Raw genomic sequence first — 27,932 nt, 5'->3', positions numbered from 1 at the left:
TTGAGATAGTGATCGCAGTTGAGCAAATTGAAATCCTCTTTGCAATAATGTGCACAGAATAAAGGCGGCGTTGCTCAAAATATGAAACAACTAAATAATCCTTTTAAAACGATTATCTTTTTTGCTGGACGGTTCTTGGCTTCGTTTAACACAAGAAATAACGACAAAGTCGTAAATCTTATAAGTCTTGTTGAATGATCTTAAACGGAAAAAAATATATAAAATTAAACAAAATTTAATAATATATTAAACAATTTCAATTCCTATAAATATGTTAATTTGGAATAAATTTAAAATATAAAGTCACTTTTAAATGATGAACACTTGTAAATCTGGTTGTAAGTTCGCAAGAAAAACGCATCCCTGTTGTTCAATTGTTTTATATATTTAGAAAGATTATTTGGGAAGAAAGCATTTGTTCCGAAACAAAACAAAGTGATTTTAAAAAAGTAAAGAAAGACATACTTACTGAGTAATTCTTTCCAAACAAAACTATCCATGTTGTCGAAAACTTTGTGTCATTGCAACTTAAGAGAACTAAACGGTCGAGGCCAGTTTTAGACTTAATAAAATTTTTAATCTCCTGTAAAAGAAGAGCTCTGTATAACGATACATGAAAACATTCAGATTTTGAAGTTAAAATGTATGAAATTAAAAAATAAATTTTTAAGGTGAATCTGATGGGAAGTTGACTACCCAGCATTCTAATTTTTATCCACCATATTCAAATACACATACAATTCAGTTAGATTCCATCTTGTTTTGCTCTTTTGAAAAAAAAACCTGTATACCTCTGAAAGTGTTTTCTTTACAGACACAGCTATAATCTGTAGGGAGCTATATGTTTCTGTTGAATTGCCCTTCTTCTATTTCAAGATTGGCTTTTTCCTATCTGATTCTTGAGAAATTACTTAAAGAGTTTTTTTTTGGCCTGCAGCTTTTGACTGCATGGTTATTGTAATGCGATGTAAAATTGATGAATCTGTAATTTGCAAAACTATGTTACAATGGATGGACTCCCATTGAAGAACGCTGCAGTTAAGAATTGGTCATGAATCTGCCTCCATAAAGCCATCATTCATTTCTAAACACCAATCTTTATGCGCCGCTGGTCATTTTTGAGGGCAGTTTAACGGTTTGTATCATATTTCCCCGCAGACTGTCACTGGGCGGGGCAATGTAATGACCAAATGACTTGCACATTATTATGTAAACTTTCATCATCAGTTGCCGGAAGAGCTAACAAAACAGTAATGTCGTTTTAATGGTCTGCAGCTTCATCTTCGGTCGTCTGCAAGACAAGGCCAGACCCCATGTAGCTGAGGGAAAATGGAGACTTTATTTACGTATACGCGTCCATTTGTTTGAAAGGAGCGATGGTCTAGTGTCACGTGCCGGCCACGGGGCCAAACTCCCGTTGCAAATCTCGCAGAGAAAGTGATCACCCGATCTATCTTCGAGAATATTCAAATGGTTGCGGACACTGCATGTTTTTGAGTGGGTGACCGGTGCCTTGGTACAAAAGGTTTCTGCACACCAGCAATTAAAGCCCAACTCTGGCGGAGAACCTTAAAACCGATTAATTATACTGTCCGATTTTATGCATCTTTCCCTTGTAGTTTTATCTTCATATAATTTTAATGTTTTGATAGAAATAAAAAGTGAAATAGAATATCCGTTGGTCCGGCGGTTTTGTCATTGAGAATCTTCTGTTTTCAAAAAGATGATTTGGAGGTCAAGAAAATCATTAATTTCGTTGTTTCAAGATTGAAGTGGATAGAAAAGAAACGAAAAGTGAACTTGTATGAACTCTATTTCTAAAACCTTTGTTTCTGAATGTTGACTTTATTGATACAAAGACTAAAAAGAAAAAAGGATACCCTTTTCTGTAAAAATCAGAAATCCATATAATCCATTTGATCAATTTTTGAGATTGCGCTAATAACACAAACTTAATTATTCATCAATGTCTATATACGTGTTATTCATAATGAAGAATGTCTAATATATGAATGTTATTCATAATGAAGAATCTACTACAAATTAAACTCAGAAAGAGAAAAATTCACTATGTATTACATGAAGAAGTGCTTTTACAATTATACTTCTCTAAAATAACATTAGGACGCTTTCTGAAAATTACAAATACATGAAGTTATTTGGAACATAACTATTAATTGAATTTGCGTAATCACATTATGTTCTTACCGTTATTAATTTTGCAGCAAAAACGTAATCAATAATATTTTTAGCCATTTAGAGAAAGCGAGAGGTTCCACACGTGCAACTTGTTCTTTCTGTCGACATTCAATATTTGTTTTAATCATGAGTAAACATGTTCTGCCGGGTACGACCCGGCTCTGTTGTTTACCTGCCGGCGTGATACGGGTACCTGAGATGGCCACGGTCCACTTTCGGATGTCGTTAATATGATCTCATATCCGTTGACGAATTACTAGAATGAAGAGTCATTTATTGCGAAATTTAAAACTCATCAGACGTTCATTAAGGGGGCTCAATGCAACATCATTATGGACACTCAATACAGCACTATTAACGATTGGAGACAGAAATATGAAAATAAAACTGCAATATTCTCAGTGTTTTTTTATTTTATTTTTTATATTATCGACGTTATCTCTTTATTTCTGAAGGGATAAAGCAAATACAATACAATCATGATAAATAAGAAATGAGTTTTGAGGTATCCGAAATATTGTCATGTTGTAAATTTTGAATTTACTGGGTGGGTGTAAATACAAAATTTACGACATGAAAATTTGTATTTACACCCACCTAGTCAATTCAAAATTTACAACATGACAATATGATAATTACATTGTCGTATACTGAATTTTATTTTTACCAAACTATCTAACCTCAAAGTTAACGACAATAAAATGTAATTATGTATTTATTTATGTATCATGTATTTAACTCAATTTGATAAAATGAAATGCTGTAAACGGCAGTATTTATAGCTACATTGTACTTTAAGATTACTTAACTAAAGAGAAATCTTTCCCTATACATGTATTACAAAGTTGATTCACAAATATGGGCACTAAATAGTTGTAAAAATTTAGAAACTTTATTTTCGTCGTTACTTCAAGCATTTTTAATTTTCAGGATTTAAAAGAAATATTATTCTTGTATGTATGTATATACATAATACATATATGTTTACAACGAGAATGCACTTTCATGGAAAATAAATAAATAAGAACAAATAAAGTATACAAAGCGAAAAAAAATATGTACATCTATCTAGTAATCAACCTGATAATAAGAAGTGCAGCTTATCGTCTTGCATTCCGAAGTATAAAGCGATAATTAGTCAAAACATGTTATGTTTAAACAAAAATCACTGAATAAAAAACCACACCTTTATGGCTGATAATGAAATGGTGATGATCTTCATTCAAAATTTTAACTTTATTCATGTGATGCGTAAACAATGTCCCACTACGCCATGCCAAAAATAGATGAAATAGATTTAAATACATTACAGAGTTAAATTGTTACCCTCTTGACTACGTACCCTTACGCGGCACGCGAACACTTTCTAGACAGGAGCCAATGCACATGCCTACCATATCTCCAAATGAAAACAAATATCAAAAAGCGCTATCAAAAACAACTTTATTAGGAACAATTCGATATCTAAACCCACCGACCAAACATCATTTATCTCCATAGACTTCGCCACGTGCCGATTAGTGAAATTTCAACTGGAAAATTACGAGAGTTAAAGCAACTCCAAAAAACTAGTTTCGTCATTGCCATGGCTGACACTACCAGACGACAACTGCATCCGGGCAACGGGATCGTATCCCGAAATGCACACTGCCTCGTAATAACGACCTCTGAACCTTTGATTCATAAGCCGAGAAGCTGCTCGACTTGTTTAAATATAACTGGAGTCGGAAATCTTTTTTCATTTGTTAAACAAACGGATAAATTTATTTTCGTATCTATCAAAAACACTATGTTTATTTTGAAAAGATGTGATTGTAAGTGGAATAAACAATAAAATAATGGACGATCGATAATTTTTTTTATTGTTAGCAAATAAAGAAAAAACTTAGAAATACAAGGAAAGAAGTATTTATTCATACTAATTTGATTTCACAAAATTTGTAAGAATGTAAACTATTTACCTTGAAATATTGTGAATAAATTAAAAATAATAGTTGCATGACTAGAAAACAATAATGAAAGACAAATATAGCTATGTTCATCGTACATTAAGGCAATATGTTACAAAAATCATAGAACATATCATTTTAAATTTTACTTGATAAATAAAAATACAATGTATCTTAAATTAACATAAAATTTTCTTTCATAAAAAGGACAGTCTTACTGTGATGTTCACCTAACCAAATATAAAATAATTTTAACACATACAATAACACATCATATAAAAATCAAATATTATATGATATACATGTACGTGCATATAAAACAGGCCCCGCAGTTGTCAATGTTTCTCGTTTTAATTATCAGCCTCAAATTTGATAATTTGAGTTGAGAAATGAGTGTAGTAGTTTTAAAACAATGATGACAGTGATGTCCGGTTTGAGTTTAAAAATTGAAGTAGAATTGTGAAGATTTTTGCGATCTTGCTTGAAGACAATAAGCTGTGGTAAATGGTGCATAACATTTAAAAAAATGTAAATTTTTCGATGAAAGTCTGGCTGTAAATTTATATCTCAAAACATTGCACTAAGAGATAACTGAGAAAAATTTATCACCCTACTGAACCTAGGCCCAGCCGTCACTAACTTTCCTCAAGTCAATACTCAGCCTCATGTCTAATTTTTACCTCAAATTTATGCTCTTTTCTTAAAGGGTTTGGGCTGAGGACTGAGTTGAGTGACTTGAAATGTTGATTTTTTTTCCTCACAGCTACAGGCTGATGGTGGAGTCGGCCTGGACAACGTCTTCACTATAGAGCTCCTGCTTGGATTTGTGCTTCGTGGGATCTTCTGGTACCCAAGTCTTGGCAAACATTGTCCGGTTTGGCCCGAGGCCCGGGTTCTTCTCATCCCGCCACGACAAAGAGTGACCCGCCAGAGGGAGCCAGCCACGTGCGATGTCGTCTGCTCGCGTGGCTGTCACGAGATCGGAAAGAAAAGAAAAGAGGACATTTAAATCTTCTTATCTTCACTAGTGTTTATAAATAAATTAAGAATCTTCGTAGAATCTTGAAAGGGAAACGCTTCAACATATAAAAGACAATAAATTTGTAATTCAGAGACAGATAAAAAGTATTTATAGAGGACATGAATAAATTAGTATTATTTTTATACAACGCACAGGAGGAAATTTGGAATTGACAAAAGGGATAATTTCTCATCATAATAGGACATGTTATTAATAAAATTGGAAACTAGCCGTCTGCATACTGTTTTAAACATTCGACAAAAGATTGGATTTAAATATTTATTTATATCTATTTATTATCAAATTGTTTAATATAAGAAATTTTTCCTGTATATTGATTTCTTTGGTCTGAAAACACAGGCGTAAAATCAACGTAACATCTTTATGCGTAAATGTTTCTGTCTGAATAAAGATTGCATATTATAACTATATCATATTGCAAGTAGAAAATATATAATATTAATATAAAAAAAAATAATATTTTATATTTTAAAATATATACTTAAAAATCCCATTTAAAATTGAAAAAGATATTCTTTTAAAATGAATTCCAAATAGAATTGATTGTTTACTGGTATACGTTTACGATTTTAAACTATTTGTTTTCTGTTTTCACTAAAGAAAATTGTTATTCAAAATTTGAAAGACTGTCTTTATTTGTTAAGAGGTATTATACATCCAGTAATTAAAGAATAGTTTTATTGGCATATTCTGCCATCAACAATTTAAACTTTAGAGAAATTGAATCGTAGACAATTAACAACATTGCCTCTATGAAAATAAAATGGTGTAGTTTTTGGAATGCAATATTTGCAAAGAGGAAAAGCAATAGTTTTTCTTTAAAAAAGACAAGTTAAAAAGTCTTTTTACAATCAAATATTGCTTAAATTCTTTTAAAAATTTATTTAATTAAGTAACACAAACAAACATTTTTTTTTACATGATCCTTGATAAACCATAAAGAAATGACAGACATAATTAATGTCCTCTCCGATATATTCTATTTTTAACAAATAAAATATACAACAAGACTTTGTTAAAAATACAATATATCGGAAAGGACAATTATATAATAACATGAATACTCACTATAATGACAGTTTATGATGACCTTGCGGTGTTTCTCTTTGTACGCGGTCTGGTTGGAATTGGCGGTTCCAGCGTTGGACTTGACGAGTTCCGACAGAAAGCCAATGTAACCTATAGCAAGTCTCAGTGTGTCCACTTTGGACAATCTTTTCTCGTAAGGTAGTGTCGGAATATGAGCTCTCAGACCTTCAAACGCTTCATTGATGGACTGCATGCGTTTTCTCTCGCGTAGATTTGCTGCTTCTCTCTGCTGAATCTGGTGAAATGGGCTGTCCTTTTTCCTCTTACCTTTCTGCTGTGATGTATGTATGGATCCTTCTTGGGAGGAAGAATCCTCTTGGCTATCGTCGGACATAAGAGGAAAATCGTCATCGAAAGATGGATCGGAAGAGTCTGGAGATGTCACAATTTTGTCGAACTGTAGGTACTCCATGTTTTGTGAAATAACTATAATCCAACTTCCATAAAACTGAACTATGCAATCATTATTGAAAACACTCAAATTTCACCATTTTAGTTTTGTAGATAAATCCATTTGTTTGTAGTTTCCTGTTTTGCATTATCAACATTAAAAGGTTGGTAACAATAAATTTTGATTGTGAAGATTTAATATACTTCAAGGTGTATTTCTGTATTGTATAATTTCCTATCAAACATCATGATTAACGGTTCTGAAAAGGCTTTATCCTTTTGAATATTAATTACAGGACCCTTTGATTTTTGTATTTTCTTTCATATCCAATGTAAATACAGAAACACGTGCTGTGAAAGAAATTAACCAATCGGATTGCTTGTTATATTTACGTCGGCTGCCGTCCAATCTTTCTATTCGAATTTAATTACGAGCCATTCCTGGTTCCTCAAACACGGAAAATTTGCAATCGACAGGGGGTTTAACTTCGCTATTAATCTGGGTTCATTTCATTACATATTGTGATTTACGTGTCAAAGTTCGACTAAACATCGGTTAGTTTTCCGTTAAAACTTCATTTTGCTGACATAATGATCTTTAAAAGATTAAATTTTATCGTCTTTGTATGTCTGAAACGCCATTAAAGATATAGCCCTTTACTGCCACAAAAACCGATTCAGATGTAATTTAGAACGGAGACTTCACTCATTCATACGTCAAATTGAAAGCGGACTTCAAAAATATTACCATTCGAAAAATGACATTAACCCAAAGTGGTTCTATTCAAAGGGATGATATGAAATTAAATTCATAAAAGATGTTATGATGAAAAAAATTGAAAAAATTTTTTAATAAAAATTTTGTAAATATATCTTTAATAGGAAAAGTTTTGGATATAGAATTCCAGATATAATCACGACCCAAACCTAGTACTACTAAATCCCTTAAACGGTTGTAATTATACGTGATGTAATTACCCTAACACCCCCCGAAACATCCATATTTCATTTGTGTAAATCAAGGAAGGGGTTTACACAGCGCCGTAGGAATTGTAAAAGTGGAATACTTACGTAGCGAAAATCCGGTATGTAAACAAATGTCCTCGGATTTAATCGATAGTGCATGAGAATTTCCGCATCTGATTTCAAAGACGGTTCTCCTAATTACAAGAAAACGCCAAAAAATCGTTAACCAGTAAAATGTGATTCAAACTACGGTTAGCGTAAATAATGCATAACATCAATATATTTATTCAAAGTTTCAACATTTCCGATGTCCATTATGACACAATAGAATAACGGATATCTCTCTACTCAGCCTCTTGAGATGAGATTCAATTTGGACAATCTATCTCATTTACAAGGGGCAAGATGATCATGTATCATTCCATCATTCCTCTAGCCATAACTTATCACTTTGAAATAAAATTCGACGATTTAGCTTTAAAGTTTGAATACATTTCTATACACTTTCAATTATATATTTTATGTGTCTTTGTTATAAAGAGACAAGACGACTGTCTGTTTTTTTTTAATGAAATTAGAAAAGACACAACATAGTTGAAGGTGAAAAAGGGCCATTTATTCAAATACATGACGAAAATGTGATGAAAAACTGTAAATAGTGAGGGGGTCAGACAAGACTAGAAAACACTTCTGATGCATTTTTCAATATACCCCGGTATTTACTTTCAATAATATATGTTTTTAGAGTTAAAAATTGTCTATAATAGTATCATTATCCTTCCCCTTCATGAGGGCTGCACGGTCCTGACCAATTTTAGTCTATCAACCAACAATTCTCGCCGAGAACCAGTTTTTCGCCAGTATATTGTGACGTCATTTTATCAACATATATCAACATATAAAGTTTTATACGAAAACTTACGTCATAATGTACGGGCGAGAAATGGTACTCGGCGAGAACTGGTCGCACACCAGTAGCTCTGCATAATGATATACTGCCATTAAGTCAACTGAAAAATTGATGAAAGATATCTAAAAGGGGGTTGAACAGCAAAACTAAGGCGTTCAGTCACCTTTCCAGACCTTTCAGTTAACATTTAGTTGACTGAATTACAGAGCTTTTTCCTGTCGAGAGTCGAGTTGGTGCTGTAGAAATTTCTGTATATATTCAGTAAATACACAAAAATTATTTTGATTTTTTGATTTCTTGAGGACCAAAACATTTTGGACATTTATGTATCTATATACATGTACGTACAAGAACAAAATATAATGGAAAGTCGTTCTGTCTACCATGTTTTTGCCAAACTTTATTTGTCTGTAATTATATGACGCACGTTTATCTTGTAGAGCGTCAATATATAATCAGAGGCAAAACAAAAATATCTACTAGACGTTTAAAAAATATCTTATAATAACAAATTTAAATAATGTTAGAAGTCAAGTGTATTAACCTTTCTATTTAGTGATCAGTTTGCACTAGTATTCAGACTTGATAATTGATGCAAATAAAATTTGTGTTGATAATTGTGCAAAAACAATCTAGAGTTTATAACTTATGCAAATAACATCCTGAGTCACTAACTTTTATTTTAAAATATTTTCTATGCTGTGTGTTCCACATATTTTTTCTCTCCTGTTCTGATCCTTTTATACCAAAGTATTACATAAGTATTAATATTGATTTGATTATGTCCATTTTTACTTTTATCGTTTTTCTGTGTGACCAAAAGATGTCGTCCTTCGACGATTTATGATGTTGTGTATTCTGTAATGAATAACCTTAACTTGAACTTGATATCTGATGCAAATAAAATCTAGTTTTCATAATTGTGCTAAAAACAATCTAGAGTTGTTGATAATTGATGCAAATAAGATACAAAACTAAAACAAAACACCGCCTACCTAAAGACATATTATTTGCTTTTACCGATATGAAATTACCAATAAAAAAGAAAGTAGTTTATTACAATCCTACATAATTCTGTGTTCTTTAATAATCTTAACCTATATAAAATATCATAATCATTATTCTCATATACTTAAAACTATGCATATAAATGAAATGGTGAATAAATCAGAATCCGATCAGTTGTCGTTGTTAGTATATATATATATATATATATATATATATATATATATATATATATATATATATATATATATATATATATATATATATATATATATATATATATATATATATATATATATATATATTTTAAGGATTATTGATTAGAAGAAATCATTTTGTTAAGACAGTACATGAAAAAATGACAATAACAAACTGTCAACCATCTAAAATATTGAGTGAAATATTATAGATTGTAAGTAGGCATTAAATAAGTAAATACGTCTGTTAGTAAGATTTCTAATATAAAGTTGAATAAAAACCTAAAAAGAAAAAAAAAAACATTTTTACTGAAATGATTCGGTCTTGACCTGGATTCATAGGTGTATGTTACAAATGATCTTTATCATAACAGGGTCACAAATCGACAGTAGGGTGTGAACTTTTTTATTATTTCTTTGGGGCGTTGTCGACATAAAAGCCTGTTAGGTAACCTTGATTTTTTTGGGAGGAAGTGGGATGAATTGACGGTTTGTGCCCGTGTGTAAGCAATGTTTGGGTCCCCACTGTGCCTCAAACTATTCAAATACTTATTAACGCTGCAGGCAAGACCCCAAAGACTGACACTTTGAACAGACCTGACTAAGCATCCAACAAATGATAAATATTATACAAGGGGATCGAGTTGATTTATAAAATGTCTCTTTACTATAGAAAACGATTTCCTGTTCTTTGGGTTGAATAGAAATGGTACCACTAGGGTCTCGAGGCTTTTTATTATTTTTTTCCCCTCACATTATCTAATATTAGTGTTTATATTTCCCCATTCATGTTGTCTATTATTTGTTTATAAACATATAACAGAAACACCTTGAAATATTTTTATTGTTAAGATACACAAATGTGTCATCATCACAACAATAGGGTTCATCGTTCGAAAATTGATTGACATCTGAATAAAAAATATTATATATTAACTTTATTCAGGAAATCTGATGATTCATTTGATGCATTTTTAAAGAACATGCATGAATTTCACTAAGAAAAAACACCATATAAATCAAAGCATGATAAAAAATCACAACTTTTTATCATCAATTGCGAAGGCACAAAAAATTAATATCCTGTTGAAGTACATACTGATCGCTGTTTCGGGCACATATATTATGGTTTAATAAATATTAATTTAAGAAAAACAGTAACAAGAACAGTATATAACAGTTGCTTCGTAAAAGATACTTATTGAAATATGTGCCAGATAACTAAGCCAGTGAAAAGGTAAAAGTTTTACACCATGGCCAGTGTATGAGGCTGTTTCCAAAGAAAAACAATCAAATGTATCTCCTGATAGACTGTAATTCAAAGAGTCGATTATGATATTAACCACTATTGTTTTTGATGCATCTCACTTTCAGGTGGGTTATTTACCTTTATACAAAATTCTTATGAAGAATTTTTTCTATTTAAAATTCATAATTATGTATAATTTTCTGCGGAAATTAGAGCACTTTTTATAAGAATTAAAATTCCGATAGGATCAGACGTAACCCCGATGGAAAAACTTAATTTCATACAGGAAAACTACCGTCTGAAATAAATTTCCATTATAGGAAATACTTTCTTTTCATGCCTACATTTATAAGAAATAAAAAACTTGTAGAATTTTAGAAAATCTTAGTTGATTTTCACAAATCAACCTTTCACATTTTTTTTTATTTATACCCGACTAATTATTTTCCTACAGGATACTTTAAAATTCTTATCTCACAAAGCAGGCCAGTCACATTTTTTAAAAAAGTGGTCTAATACTCCAATAGGCCATCACATGATTATCACAATGCATATTCAGATAAAACGTAATTTTCAGGCACAGTGTTAAAATATGTCGCTCTAAGATAATAAATAATGATTTTTTTAATTTTCAGAAAAGACAATTATAGAAACTGTTTTTTTGAAATATCGTCTTCCTATATGTTCGATCTAAAAGACTTGTAAAAGTAAAGGTGTATCTGATATCTAAGCCTTTATTGTCATTTCAGGACGCATTCTCCTCTTTTTAAAAATACATTTTATAGTTTTAAACTTTGCACATCAATTTTACTCACTGTCTTTTTGTACTAATTAAGTTTCTTTGTTATAGAAATATTTTTTTGAGTAAAATTAGAGCCCTGTTTCATTCCGTGACTTTCGTGATTTTGCACTTTTGGCCGTGCGACATCAGGCGTACGTTTGAACTCGACATCACGTTTAACTCTCGCCGCGTCACGTGCGCATCGACGTAGATACGAGATTAGTGCACTCTACAAAGCACCCTTAATCTGTTACTTGAAAATTTGATAACCATTTGTTCATGATAAGGTTCAGTGCGTGAGTAGGGCTCATTATCAACAGGATCTGTAATTGGCAATGATTAAAACTACAACTTCACAGCTTTATTATCATTTTCCTGACATTTGTCAGTTCTCTTTTCTCTCTACCTCGGATTTGGGTTAAAACGGGTTCACGCCTTTTTTGTAACAAATAGTCAATTGATTTAAAAGAAATTTTTGGTATATTTCTTGTAAAATCTGATTATTTAAAACATTCTAGGTACACAAAATTAAATTATCTAGGGTATGCAATGAAGTATGTGTACATTTTGATAAGCAATTATTTATACTTGCTATAAAAATGATATTTATCACAAAATAGAATAATCAGTTACATGTAGAATGATTTTGATACATTTTCAATAAATGGACTTCCATTTTTATTTTATCATCAAAATACGTTACTTTTAAAGATAATTTTTCTCCAAGAGCATGAAGAAATGCTAAATTACACGTTGCATTGATGGATAACAATGTTTGTAGTACAACTTCTGTAGTTATTTAACTACATGTATCATTGATTGAGGTAGAAAAAATGAATTATTCGTAAATTTGAATCACGAATGAACAAAAAATCACATCAATCACGATTTTACAAAATATTAAGTTAATCCTAACTGTAACTACTTCAAAACTCTAAATTCCCGTTACGCAATTATCCCCGGCTAGTGGCGGGTGTGTGGCAAGTATTTGACAAAAATCTTCCATATATCAACAAGAAAACGCTATGTTATCGGCTGATTAAGTATTGATATAAGGGATCATAACTATTGTTCTATTCTCCTCAGCAAACATCCCGCCTGGTGGACAGCGGTAATCAAAAACATCTCTCTCACCTGCCGGGAGAAACAAATATGGACGGTGGAGGTTGACAATGGGGCCGGGCTATCTGAATCTGTTTAATGGCCGTATCTCTATCACCCTAAACATTGTCCGGCTTGTTGACAAAGATCTTCATAACTCTTCCAAGTCAAAGGCCAGGTGATTGTACTTGAACCCCCGTGACCTCGCGCGCGCTTAAGGGGAACGCCGATCCCGACCTTTTTGACCCGTCCAAAAAGAAACAGTCGCTAATTGACGAAATGCGGCGAGTATTGATGGTCTGTTTAAGGTTGATTATTCGTAACGTCTGTTTCTTGACTGACCACATTAGGTCTTCACACAGTTGATTGTCTGTAATTTACAACCAAATATGTTCGATACCCTTAAGGAATTTCATCAACCACGCCCCATGAAAGTGAAATATTCACTCAGACAAATGTAGCAAATGGCTCAGCCTAGGATCAAACTGTTCTTTTATGATACGGGATTTTCTTTATCATCGTCGAAAATTTCGTCTACTTCCACTTTTCATTGGAATACTAGTGATTTATTTTTTTAATCAATAGTGAAATAAGGTTGCTAAGGACGTCGATAGGAAAGCTGCATTTATGGAAGTTTTCGGGGTTTATCTATGTATATACATGTATCATTAAAAATCATACAATTGCAAATGAATGAAAAGGTCCATGTATTACTTACAGTGCGCTTACCATTCAATGAAATATGTAAACAATATGAAAGTTAGCAAATACTTGTAAAATGTATATTGAATTATATAAACACATAATATATTTGGTATTCAATGCATTTACCTATTTTTAACAAATGAGCAATATTAATTCTGTTTGAATGAATTGTACTATAGCCTGATTTTTTGTAACATTTATTTTTACATCTAAAAAGTTGTATAAAAGTTCAACATTAAACCATGGAAATGTTTTTAAAAAAAAAAACTAACGGCACATTCTATGAATGTTTCATACAATATGCAATAAGAGCAATTGCACGTGAAATCATTGCGCAATCTGGTCTCTTTGGAGTGGACCAATTGCCTCGTTGTCCGTACATAGATAACATGCATACCGTGTATTGACAATTTACTGAACCACATTTGACAAAAGATTGCAAATCACGATTTTATTTTGATTTCCATGAAATGAAAGAGAGCAGGCCGTTTATGATACGTAATTGCTAGCTTTATATAAACACAGACTGAGTGCCTCTTGAGATGTTCAGACTATAGAGTCTGTATCAATGTTATTTCTAGTGCTTATCGGAAGGCGAGCGGCAGATACCTTGCTTAGATATATTGTAAACATGTCTTATGTCAACAGAATTTGGTCATAAACGCGTATTTATAAAAAAAATCAAACTTTAAGCAGTATTTGTACTTGTTTAGGCTCCAAGGACAAATTTTGGTTGAAAAGTTTGATTGCATTCAAGAATTTTGCGTAGAGCTGTACAGTAAATTTCTGCATTTATTTTTCTATGAACTTAATTTATTGCATGGGTCTTCAAAATTACTTTGCAAGTTAGAGAGACTTTATTTTAAAGTATTTCTTGTTAACATGCAGACATAGAACATTTTTATGAATTTTAACTGTTTATGTACGTGTATGATGCTGCATAAAATCAAATGATTAAAGAATGCACGTGATTCCATCCGTGAAAAAAGAAATAAAGTATTGCAAGTTTGCAGGTTTTTTTTTATATGTCTGTATCATCAACTGCTAACCTGCCAGCCTGTTAGGGATCTTCTAAAGAGAAAGTTGGTCAAGATTACAGAAAATACACAGACTCGTAATTAAAAAAAAAAAAATCTTTGTATCCTCAATATCTGTAAAAAAATTTGTATTTTAAAACTGTTTAAAACATGGACTTGTACCTTTAGGAAATTAAATTTTACAACCGAATTAAAAAAAATGTATTTACAGTAAACCAAATTTTAAAATTTAAATATTAAAATAATCTATATCATTTCGATAGTATTATCTAAATACGTTAAAGGAAAATAATTTTCTTTTGCAGTTATTATTAGCTTTTGGGATGTTTTTACAAAGGTATATATTTCACCTGGCAGGTTAGCTACATTAATAGTTAAAATGGTAATATTCTATAAGCAATGGTATATTATAGGCCACGTTTGATTTTTTTTGAAATCGCGTTATAATGGCACGTGCACTGACATAATTATTTATCGCTGAGATAGTATATTTATCCGACTTCTCTTTTGTCAGTTATACTGTGGTTAAAATTTATCACACCATTAAAGCCGTATCCCATCTCGTGTCAGCAAAGCAGTGTTAAACGGCTTAAACAGAACTTTAACAGTAAGACGATCAAATAAAGGTATGAAAAACCAACAGTTCCTCTTCAGGAGATGTTTTAGCACACGAGTACCTGTTGTCAGTATTTGTGTACCTTCTCTATGCCCCAGTTGACGTTTGAAATTTACAGGTAAATAAACAGCCGCCAGAACGCGCGTGACAACGAAGAGAGGAACGGGTGTCGCGCGTGACTTGTCGTCTGCTCCAAAATAACTCGCTACATAGTAAAAGGTCCGTATTTAAATCCAAGTGGCATGCTTAGCTTCTTAACTGAAGGAGTATTCTCAAACTTTTAGAGCACCATAGCTAGTAAAAGGTGTATATATGGTACTCAGTCAACGAATTGACATTAATAAAATTTGATTTTTTTTTTTCATTTCTCTCATCAATTTATTTTTATGCGTATACTTTCGCTAATTTATCGCCAAAAAAAAAATAAATTCAAAAGATCTTAAGTTGTATCTTTTTTTTCATGTGGCTCACTTTTTATTTTTCACTCTGTGAATTAAAACGCGTTTAAAAATTTAATTCTCAAGAAAGATATTTATAAATTGAAGTCTGCATAGATCGAATTAACTTGATATGTCATTAAACTCCAGCCAGGTTTGCTAGTTGGGTGTCATTTTACATGTAAATAGATGGAGGATAAATCGGTTTAATTTAGTTAAGTACATGAGAGATTCCTTTCTTTGAATATTTTTTCTAATACACGGATTGCATTCTCTGAATTATTATAATGAATTTGATCAATTATTACATCGATATGAAACTGGTAAGCTGTGTTGTTAAGATTTGAAAACAAGACAGATCTTACAACGTAAGAGAGAGAGAGAGAGAGAGAGAGAGAGAGAGAGAGAGAGAGAGAGAGAGAGAGAGAGATTGTTCAATACATGCTTTCATTCACGTATCCCCTCTTTCAAGAAATGCACACAAAAACTGTTTAAAACTTCTGCACTTAAAAATACAAAAAAATTAATGTAACTTTTTCCATTTTGAAATCTTTGTCTGTATTTTATCTTTTTTTTCGGAATCAACTTTCTATTTTTGTTAAGAAAATCGAAGCGTTACTGTGTGGACAAAGAGAGTATTCTTTATTCGACAAATAAAAGAAAATTTTCTTTTCTTCGGCTTTTAATATTCAATTAAAGTGTTATAGCAAGACTCATTCAAGTTTTTGTATTAATATCATAATAGCCCTGAAACGAATTCAAACAAGGAATTCCCCAATCGACCGACAAAGCTAGTAGGGGTGCTTTTTAAGTAGAAAACTTTATTCATTGTTTATTCAGACAAAATTTAATATTGGAACGGAGAGAACAATTAAATCATTCATTTCGACACTAGCTGCTTCTAATAATCGTTTTTGTGTGCTAATCAAATAATTCGGCACATATTGTTGACACAGGAAAAGAATGGTGAAGGTTTGCTTTATTATGAGGAGACGGGGGATACCTAGCATCGTTTGTCGGTAAACTCTCTTGTCTAGGGAAGATCGAAAAGGCCGACCGGATGCTGGCAGGATATGAAAGCTAAACAGCGCATACTCGCGATACAATATGGTCATAGGAGGTCAAAAGATACGCATTTAAAGAGAAAGTATTACATCTTCTTTTTGAGGGATCAAGTTTTGTGCACTGCTTGAGGAATTTTTCATTAAACCCCCCTTTTAAATTTTTTTGAACGTGTACATATTCAATTTCCGCGCCGTAAAGGATCATTCGTTATTTGAGCTGTAACAAATCCACGAAAACTCGGTAACGAATTTCCGGAAGTAAACGACTATCGTTAATATCGGCGTCGTTTTCTCGTTTTAACCGGTCGGGTGTCAATTAGTGCAGGTAACTAAACGGAATAATTATATATATATTTTCCTACATCAATTTAAAAAAAATACACATATTTAAATGGAGGTATGAAATAATCTTTTACAGTGTTTATAAATATTGAACATATACGCATAATTATCATAATCTCAACTTATTTAGATGCATCTTTAATGATTTTTACTTATACACAGACAATTTGAAAGTTTTAAGTAGGTGCTTTGGTTTAAAGTTTATTGATGTCATGTCTGTTAATCTAATTTGAATAATTCATATTTATTCATGAATAAATTTGATTATTCAAACGACGCTTTAGCAGATAAATCAAAGAATCATTGTACATGTATATGAAAAAGACTTTATTAATTTCCCTTACCCCTTCAGAACTCAATGCGGTGATTGTTGTCCCATATTTTATTAGAAAGTATACTTATATTTTATCATATTGCACTTGAATTAACTTCTTTTGTTATCAATAATATATACACAGGAACTTAAACAAACAAACGTTAGCAAACAGTCAGCAGTTCCAAAGACAACAAGATGAAATAAAACTATCAGAACTAATTCCATTTAAGGGGGCTGGATGGTCAAATGGTAGTTTTATAACAAAACAAATCGACAAATCAACAAAGACAACAGCATCAGGAAATAACAGCGATAAAACAACCATTCAACATTATCAACAAAACAACAACAAAGTCAACAGTAAACAAAGTCAACAGTAAACAAAGACAACAGTAAAAAAAGACAACAAAAAACAAAGACAACAGTAAAAAAAGACAACACTAAACAAAGTCAACAGTAAACAAAGACAACAGTAAAAAAAGACAACAAAAAACAAAGACAACAGTAAAAAAAGACAACACTAAACAAAGTCAACAGTAAACAAAGACAACAGTAAAAAAAGACAACAAAAAACAAAGACAACAGTAAAAAAAGACAACACTAAACAAAGTCAACAGTAAACAAAGACAACAGTAAAAAAAGACAACAAAAAACAAAGACAACAGTAAAAAAAGACAACACTAAACAAAGTCAACAGTAAACAAAGACAACAGTAAAAAAAGACAACAAAAAACAAAGACAACAGTAAAAAAAGACAACACTAAACAAAGTCAACAGTAAACAAAGACAACAATAAACAAAGTCAACATTAACAACCAAATAATATGATGAAGTACTATTAACCCCGGCCCATAAAAATACACCGTTACAGTACTTACATTTTTACATTATCTGTAAAACAGTAGGAAGAACAACAATAAACAAATATTACGATATAACGAAAAAACAAGAATTAACCGTCACAGAAGTAGGATTAAGAGACCTCGATGGTAATGGCTATTTTTAGACTCTATAAATCTCCTTCAGAAGAAGAGCTCTGTACAAATAAATAAACAAATAGGGAAACATTCCAATTTAATTTAAAAGTTAAAAATAGACTGAATTTTATTTCATTTATTCATAGTTTATAGTTATTCAAATCATTTTTAAAACACTAAGGTAGATCCTTCCTGAACATACTAGTAATATTAATCGACACAAAAAACCCCCCAAAACACAAAAACGCATAACAAAATCGAAAAGACATAGAATAAACACTGTAAAAACTTGAATTGTAAGCATGAATGAAAGTTAAACACTTATAAATCTTGAATTGCCATGCAGTGTCCGTGATATAGAAATTCATGCGGATTAGGAGTGACAACGGAAGGCAGATCAGAAATAGAAGGAACAACAATTTTTATCAGCGATAAGAAAATTTAAGCTTGACATGTCATGGAGAATTATTGTGATAAAGCTAGAGGTGTGAATGGAGCACGGACCTGTATGACCCGGCGATTATAACGGGAATAATCTGTTTATCACCCCAAAAACCCGACCCAATCAAATCTGTCATACCTAATCATATTTTCAAAAACTAAAACGTTAAGACGACTGAATATTCAACAAATTCCCCATCAGATCATAATCGACATTAGGTTTTAATTATTAATAATAGCCATTAACTATAGCATTTAGTAAAGGAAAATTCCAAATTTTTGAATGTTTTCCTGTATCTTTATTGAGAGCTCTTTGCATCAAGGTGATTTATAAAGTCTAGATATTGCAACGGTCATGCAGTCCTATTAATTTTGATAGAAGACATATTTCCCATATCAAAATTACACTATTTTTTATTTAGTTTTTTTTTCTCTGCATGGTTCTTCGCTACAAATTGAATTGGGGGTTGAATCCAGAGAATGAATGTTGTATGAATTCTCAGATGTCTTTTTTTTCTAGCTCAAAAAAGTCGTGCCTTTGATCTAATGTCTCTTCTTCACTTTATAATAAAAAATGATTTTTTGTATAACGTTTACAGGACAATGTGGACTAAAATAAATTGTCGAGACGCGCTGAAGTCATAATCAATTCTTGTTCACAGAGATAATTTATGATATTCCATTTTTTAAACCATAATTTGTCAAAATATATATTTTTCCTGGGTCATCTGTCAAGGTCCTTCTTTTTTCACGGGTTAATTTATTTCATTTATTTTCCCCCGTTTGAAGATCTAGAAACCATTTTGTTAACTTCTCTTCCATTACACAATGATACCATTTTGGGCGAGTTGAATTACCTTCTGTATGCATATTTACTTCATTTTCAGAATGAACATACCATTTATTTAACAGTTAATGGCATTTGATGAGATATGAATTTAAAGTTATTACCAGTTATCATATGTCACATTAAAGGGGGATCTTTGGAAATATAATGTTCAATGTTCCCAAACCGTGTCCTCTGTGTATAGAAGGTGGGGCAGAGGTGATGCAGGCTAAGAGTAATTTATTGGGCAGTACAAAGCCAGAAAATGAGTCAATTCTAACTTAACCAAACGAAATATACACTACAGACGCATGGTTGCTGGGTTCTGAAAATTCTAAATTAAGACAAGAAAAAGTCAGGAATAAAATTTGAATGATATGCAGTAGATGAAGTTTTGTAGAAACTGTCTGATATTTTTGCATTGTTATTGCACAGTTCATTGACATACTGATAATTAAAAAGTGTCAAAATTCAATCTCATAAATTCAAATATGATTCAATCATTTGAAAGAAACCCATGACATATTCTGCATTTTGTAGCAAACATTTATAAAATTGTTTTTTAAACATGATCCACATTTGGACTCTGTGGGCTATATGATGGCATTAAAATAAATTATAATGTTATAAGATTTGCACACTCTTTGAAAATTTTGCAACGATTTTTTTTCATACGACAAAGGACCAGAGAAAGTTGAAACAAAAATTACCAATGATGATTAAGATGACTGGATGGCCGTGGCCATTATTAGACTTAATGTATCTCCTTTTGATGAAGAGCTCTATGTATAAAGATATAAGAAAATGTTCAAATTTTAAAGCTACATGTAATATATTTGGCTTTTTCTTATCTAAATAATAGTCTATGGTCCAAAAATATCATAATCTTTAAAGATTTAAGGTAGATCTGCCGGTTTAATTGTTGACTATCCAGCCTCCTTAACGGTTTTACGACAAAACAACAGTTGCTATGGTTACTAGTACAGTAATATTGTATTGTTTACTGAATAGAGCATGCGCAATATGTCGTCATCAGTTTTGGTTCATGTATTTGTGACAGAACCATTAAAATAGTTTAAATTTGCTATTGGGTGTAAACAAATCATTAAAGTCTGTGAATCTGGTATTTCTATTCTTTTAATTAAAATATACTTTAGATAGACTTTAAAGAATTGATCACAATCAATTTGACTTTTTAGTGTTAATTTACATAAATAAATTAATAAATAAATTACATAAATAAAATTACTTTGTAGTATTGTTTGTAAACAGGGCTTATGTGCATAAAACAGAAAACTGCTGCATTGATAAATCAATGCAAACTTAACTTACATGTACCTTTGCCTTTTACTATTTCACAATTTCTAATTGTCAATGAGTCCATGACTAATTCCCAATAATCTAAATTTTTGGATGGGACACCTAACTAAAGTAAATATATGAATAATCGAAAAAACAATCAATAAAATGAATAATATTGAATAAATTATCTAAATATTTTATTGATCTAAAATAAAAGAATAAAAACCAAAAGAAAACAAAATAACAACCCTTAACTAAGAACAGCGTTGGTCGGGTAGTATTTTAGTCAACCTTCACTTCGCCGCACTAGCGATCCGGTCGTTTTAAATTTTTCGGCGATTTTCCCCCGGTATCTCGCTATCGGAGAGAGCAGGGTACGTTATCAATTTTAAATATCTTAGTGCCAAAATAATTATTTATTTACCGCGGCGTGTTAACTCGAACCCCGTGTCCTCGGCGCACGCGAGCGATCTGATTGGTCGACAGTGGACGGGAATGGGGTAGGAATCGGTCCTAACCCGATATAAACCCGAGAGAGTCGCGTGCGCCGTGTTTTCAGAGCTATAGTCCTGTCAAATCGAACTTACAAACCCTCTACCTGCCTGTGTGTACTACTCTTATCAGTACACTACACAGAGAGGCACTGACTGTTATTTTCTTATCATATGACGATTTACCGTCCAACAGTATTTCCGATTTTTTTTTCGCTTTTCTGCGACATCAGCATTAGGTGTCTCCTCTTTTTTAATGACGAGGTAATCGATTAAGGAGTTGTCAATGAGAAAGCTATCCAACTTGAAGTGCACTAGCGTTTGGACCTAAACAATTTTTTATTGGTGAATTTTTTTCCCGTATTTTGGACTTCGTCTTCCAAGTTTTTTGTCCGCCCAACAATGACAGCCATGGATACCTTCCTATTGGACGAGGACTTTCTCGACTTCTACGAGCCTCTGGAATACAGTGACGGCTTGGACAGCCAAGCGTCTAACGAGTCGGACGAGGACAATTTCTTTTTCTTTACGGACAAGCATACCGGCAAACCGGTGAAAAAACAACAACAACGAAAAGCCGCCAACATGCGCGAGCGGCGGAGGATGAAATCTATCAACGATGCGTTTGACAACCTACGCAACTCCATCCCATCGAACCTCAACGCCGACCGGAGGTTGTCCAAAGTGGACACTTTGAGGTTGGCCATTCGTTACATCGGACATTTGTCCAACTTGGTGGAGACCACCACTGACCTTCCCTCTGAGGCGGCCATGAAAAAGAACAGTAGAGCCCACGAAAAAATCATCGTCCGCTGCCACTTCTCCGGTAAGCTTTATTACATTGTAGGACAAAAAACTCCGCCTTTATTTCTTTTGGGGGTTAGGTCAGTAGGGGAAGGGTTATGCAGGGGGTGGGGGTAGAGGGGCTTATAAGAGCTTGTGAAATATTGCAGGGGAAAAAAAATCAGAGGGTATTAATATTTTGCCTATTTCGCCAATATAAAGATTCTCTTTTCGAATTTTGGTTGAAATATGAAATTTATTTAATACTTTGTTAGAATAATAATGATGGCCATAATTTATGTAAATACGTAATAAATTGCAATTTATTAGGAATATGTATAAATATATCAAACATTCGCCACTTTAACAAGCAATATACAACACGAATACTTGTATGATACATACAAATGATAGAAAGACTCACCCAGTACTACTCATTTTTCTCTGAAAACTTTATATAACGGATGACATTTTGTTCGTTTTAATTGTTTTAACCACTAGACACTTTCGTTGCGGCTCTTTATCATTTACAAACACTAGCCCCTACCCTTTCAAAGATTTTGATGTAATTTGTTGTCTTCTTTCAGATGAGACGGGCGGACTTTTGGATCAACAGGAACCTCTTCTCGGGCACTCTCTCTCCTGGGAGATAAATAAGCCACCGAACCAAACCGGAACCAACCGTTACTCCGCCAAAGTCTGGGTTCCGGAAATTCCAACCGAATCCGATCTGATTAATCTAAGTTCCTATTCCAACGACTTCCATCAATATCTATGATGATTCTTTTCCAAAACAAAATCCCGAGGTTCTTCCGAAAAGAAATACATATTGACTTGTTGCAGACGATATTGTGCGCCATATTTGCAAAGCTAAGGTTTGGACAAAGTGCATCGAAATCAGAAAGATACTTTGACTTCTTAATCATCGAAAAATAAAAATCCATTTACCCAAGTTACCCGTGAAACGGTTGATCTGCGGGGTGATTTTTCTTGACAACGCCATGCAAAATGCGATGTCATAGTGTTATTGTTCTTGTTGATTCTTATTTATTTGTTGCATATCGTACGAAACAATTATTTATTTTTATGCTGTATTTATAACATGTTACACATTTTATATTTTTATATGATGAAGACTATTACATATTGACTTTGCAATCTTTGTAAAATCAATAAAATTATAAATTCTTTCCGAGGTTTTTCTTTATATTTGTCTATTAAGTATGTGATAAAAAAGCGCACCTGTACATTGTAAGAATATAAAATAGTCTCTTTTAATATCGAAATTGAACGCACATAAAAGCCAAGCAATATTTGATACAAAAGAAAGAGAATTGCAAGTATTTTGAGAAAAAACCCAATAACTAAACTATACGTATACGAATTTGAGCCATTTTTAAAAATCATTATTGATTATGAAGAAAGTTTTGTGACATTAAAAAATATTTGGCTTAAAAAGATTACACAAATAAAATTGATTTTTGGAGACATAATGAAAATAAATAAATAAATAAATAAATAAATAAATAAATAAATAAATAAATAAATAAATAAATAAATAAATAAATAAATAAATACAAAATGAGTTCAAAGAACAAAACTAAATAAAAAGAAAACAAAATACCTTTAAATGATTTCTTTTCGAACAAAAATAGATATTATTCAATAAGTCTAAATAAACCACGCCACAAAAATGGAGACAAGACAACAAGACATCTGTCAATAATCAGGTGACGTAATCTGGAATTGAAATTAAAAATAATAACCAAAGCAAATTTTTAAAGAAATAATTACATTTGAAATAAAAATCATCTGCGAGCAGTTGAAGAGGGCACCTGCTTCTAACCCTACAAGGGTTTAACTAATTACTCATCAAAGTCCTCATCCAATGCCCGCAATCAATAGATCGGTTTTTCAGTTTTTCAAAAGACCACTTCTCAAACCCGCAGCAATACAATAAGCTCAGAGAGATCCACTCCAAATCCACGCGACATAAGTAAACACAGGAGGGGCCCCGAAGGGGGAAACTGAAGTTGACGTTTGGGTGGGGTCTACCTGTTATTGAATTTGAAATTCAATAACCGGGATATTCTTATCCTTCATATCATTTTTTTTTTTACAAATTACAAAATAAAATTCAAATGACACCTTGAGATTTCTTTTTAATGTTTATTTTACGATGTTTAGAAATCAAAATAAAATCAGATATTGAATAGTTTAATCTAAAAAATACCGGAAAATACAAAAATAACCCAGCGTATTACGTGATAAACTGCGTGTTTCATGCTGATACTGTAAAAACCCACAATCGCCTAAATGCATGAAAAGTGCATAGAAATTTAATTACAATGTACACCAGATTCCGTAAAAAATCACATTTTTTGACAATGGAATCGGGATGAAAAGACATGTCTTAATAGTGAATTTTGCTCGTGATTCAATTTGCAGTTTCCAGTGTTTATATAAAAATTGTGCTGAATTAGCTTGTAGCTTGCTTTATTATTTCTTTAACTTTATATATAAATCATGCGAAGTTATATTTACATTTTTTAAAATCTTAATTTAATCATACTTGTTAAAACTACAATGCATGAGAATAAGATTAAGCACTGAAATTTTGCAGGGGTGAGCATATTTTCTTCTTTTATTGTCAATCTGCATTTTTCTTATGTTAGTATATCGTGATTTCATTTCATTTGGCAATTCAATACCCCCCCCCCCCCCCCCAAAAAAAAAAAAAACAAAAAAAAAACAAAAAAAAAACAAAAACAAAAACAAAAACAAAAAACACTTGCCTGATGAGGCATAAACATACCTTTTCTTAACATATCAACATAACTTATTTTTATAACAGAAAAATCGGAAAACAAACTTTTACGATAAACTTACATTTATAATTTATTAGACGCACAAAGATTTCTTTGAAGGCAAGTTAGCATTAAGAAGCAAAGTCGCAAGTACGGAATTAGTCAGCAACGTTTTGACAACGTTAAATGCTAGTAAACTTGATCGGCCAATTCTGGTATTTGTTTAACTGTTAAATTATTGATCAGAGAATACACCGTCTTCAGTTACAGCAAAGTAACGGTATTTTTCTGTCTTTGGTAATAAGACAGAAGCACTGAGAACTCGTCAGTTGGCGTACTCCACGAGACTTTGCCGAGACGAGATTTCAGCGAGCGGCTGGTGGCTCTCCCACGGATCCAAACCATTGCTGTATTTTGTACACAACTCTCCACGTTGTAACTAATTTATTGATTTCAGTCATTGAATCAACAATTACTTTTGTAAATATATACACTTTCTTCTATTTTCTGGATTTCAAAATTGTAATCAGTATGTATTGATTTTTTTTTGGTTTTTCTGATTAAAAACAATTTTTCTCTTCCCGTGCCAAATGAACTCTTTTTTGAAATAATTGTTGTTAATCAAATTGCAACTGGAAACTATATTTATTTATATTGATTGATTTCAACAAAATATCTGTAAGTCAATTCTGAACTCAAGAATATCCACAATTATTATTTTGGACAATCTGAAGAAAAACTAAATAAAGTTAAAAATAAATTAACATTGATTTTAGTTTCATCTGTTTCATCCTTAATCTTGTCGAAGAAAAAAATCCCCGAAAAAACGTGAATTGCATGTGGAACTATTTCAACTAGACCTTGGACTTTCGGCAGGGTGTAACTATCTTTTTTTCTGCGTCAAAATAAGTTAAAAATGGTGTCTTGTGAGAAATACAGAAATTGCGAAGTCTTAGCTCAAAAGCCAGCCAAATCGTGTTGAATTCAAAGAGCCATCGCTTAGTGGCCAGCAAAAAAAAAAAATAGAAAGGCGTACGTCACATCGCTGTTTGACACAACTACCCAAAGTCCAAGCTCCTGTTAAAATGGTTTTAAGTCAACAAAATTGTGCGATGCTTTTTTGTTAGCGCTTTCGAGCGCTTGCAACTACGTTTGTTAAATTCTGGATTACACATGCTCCACTTTACGGTCGGGCATTCTGGGAAAACTACTGTGTTTAGACTGTACGATTGCAATCTCGAAAAAAATAGATATAATCTGAATTCTGAAGTTTCTTAGTTCATCGTCTAACCTACACATATAATGTACGTATGTGCAAGAAAAACTTAAGTCATATAACGCCAAGATTGCAGGGGTCAACTGGTAAAACTTACGTTTTCTTAATACAATTAATAGTATTACATGTATATCACCTTTCTAGATAATTCTGGAAAGCAATAAAACACCCCCCCCCCCTCCCCCCAAAAGAGTAAGAATGACAAGAAGCGATTGCAAAACCTTACTAATATTATTCTTCAATTTTTAATTTTTTCTTTTTTGACGGAAAAGCCCGACTGTTTTAAAACAAGAAACGACATTCAAGCGGAAAAATTTACGTCGAAGCACAAAGAAAGATATTTACTCGATCGATATCATTGGTCAAATTGGATTGAGTCTATCATGCGGAGAAACGGCATTCACGCGAGAAATTTGCACAGAATTTATGTATCAAAATTTAATATTTTGTTTATACATTCACTTTAAATCATCGATCGATCGCAGTTGATATGGACCATTATAAAATAAGCTTGTTCACTCTTATTTATCAAATTGTTCAAAGAAAGATAACTCGAAGAATATTATAAAAGAAATACATTCCCACCCTTATCACTTTTAACAACAGAGAGTCGTCAATGTTGAATGTTGAATGAATTGGACTTCAAAATCTGTTAACAAAACATTCTGGAATAATTTTTGAAATCTATGTAAAAGGCCCTCATTCCCGTAAAAAAAACCCTATTAAAAATACAGAGAACGTTGAACAAGGTACAAGGAATTTATACTAGACGAAAAAAAAAAAATAATGGACTAGCTGACTGACATACTTATACATATTTTTCAGAGTAAATTTTACCGATTTTTCCTGAGAAGTTCTATTACAAAAAAAAAGTAAGACATAAGGGTTGTCAACAAAATACCTATAAGACCTATACATAAATGTTTAAAACATGATCATGATTTATTAAGCTATAAACTATCATTAATCAAAGAAGATTTCCAGAATGTTCTTACATTTTAATATAGAGCTCTTCTCCGTAAGGATATTAATACAGTGTCTTAAAATGACCACCACTTTCCAGCCCTCTTAAGGTACTTCACTAAACATTAAAATAGTTTCTCAAATCAGCAGAAAATTACTTGATTATGATAGAGAGCATGATGGATAAGAAGTATTCTCCTCCCAAGATCAATCAAAAGATGCCCATGTTTTGGAAATCGCATCATTTCAAACTGAATTGCAAACTCACGGATCTGAAGTTTTTTATATAATTATGTCAAATAGGCGAAAAAATGTGCATTTTTGGATAAAAATGATATTTTAAAAAATGTCATTCAGTAAACATGAACAAAAGCCGCAGGCGGATTCGAACTCATGATCTGCAGTTCACAAGCCTGATACTTTAACCACTGAGCTATGACGATATACATCTGATTTGATTGATACAAACAGTTTAAGAAAACATTTAAATCGCCATCTTGTGACGTAGTGTCTTAAAAAGTATAAGTCTTGGTGTAGTGAAGTACCTTAATATTTGTTAAACATGTATATCACAACATTAAATACCACAATGGAAACATAATGGAGTCAGACAACAACAGATAATGAATACATCAATGTATCCATTTAATGAAATAAATGCTCTTTAAGTT

At 32.1% G+C, this 27,932-nt stretch overlaps 3 protein-coding genes across 3 annotated transcripts in view; 2 read left to right on the top strand and 1 right to left on the bottom strand.

The window, feature by feature from the left end:
• The window catches only part of LOC105330818 (uncharacterized), a 480,842-nt gene that overhangs the window by 243,743 nt on the left and 209,167 nt on the right, over positions 1-27,932 (top strand). The gene's annotated exons all lie outside the window — the stretch shown is intronic.
• Positions 4,147-6,944, bottom strand: LOC105325399 (pancreas transcription factor 1 subunit alpha). The gene is made up of 2 exons (XM_011424938.4): positions 6,259-6,944; positions 4,147-5,117 (listed from the first exon to the last, which is right to left on the bottom strand). Exons 1-2 carry the CDS (start codon positions 6,689-6,691, stop codon positions 4,912-4,914), a joined length of 639 nt encoding a protein of 212 aa, XP_011423240.2. The 5' UTR covers positions 6,692-6,944; the 3' UTR covers positions 4,147-4,911.
• LOC105325400 (pancreas transcription factor 1 subunit alpha) lies at positions 21,491-23,226 on the top strand. Its single transcript, XM_011424939.4, has 2 exons — positions 21,491-22,258; positions 22,803-23,226. Exons 1-2 carry the CDS (start codon positions 21,835-21,837, stop codon positions 22,991-22,993), a joined length of 615 nt encoding a protein of 204 aa, XP_011423241.1. The 5' UTR covers positions 21,491-21,834; the 3' UTR covers positions 22,994-23,226.

Source organism: Magallana gigas, chromosome 10 (assembly GCF_963853765.1).
Source record: "Magallana gigas chromosome 10, xbMagGiga1.1, whole genome shotgun sequence".
Classification (NCBI taxonomy): Eukaryota; Metazoa; Mollusca; class Bivalvia; order Ostreida; family Ostreidae; genus Magallana; species Magallana gigas.
The sequence above is the reverse complement of the archived record's forward strand: the minus strand, read 5'-3'. Positions and strand labels throughout refer to the sequence as shown.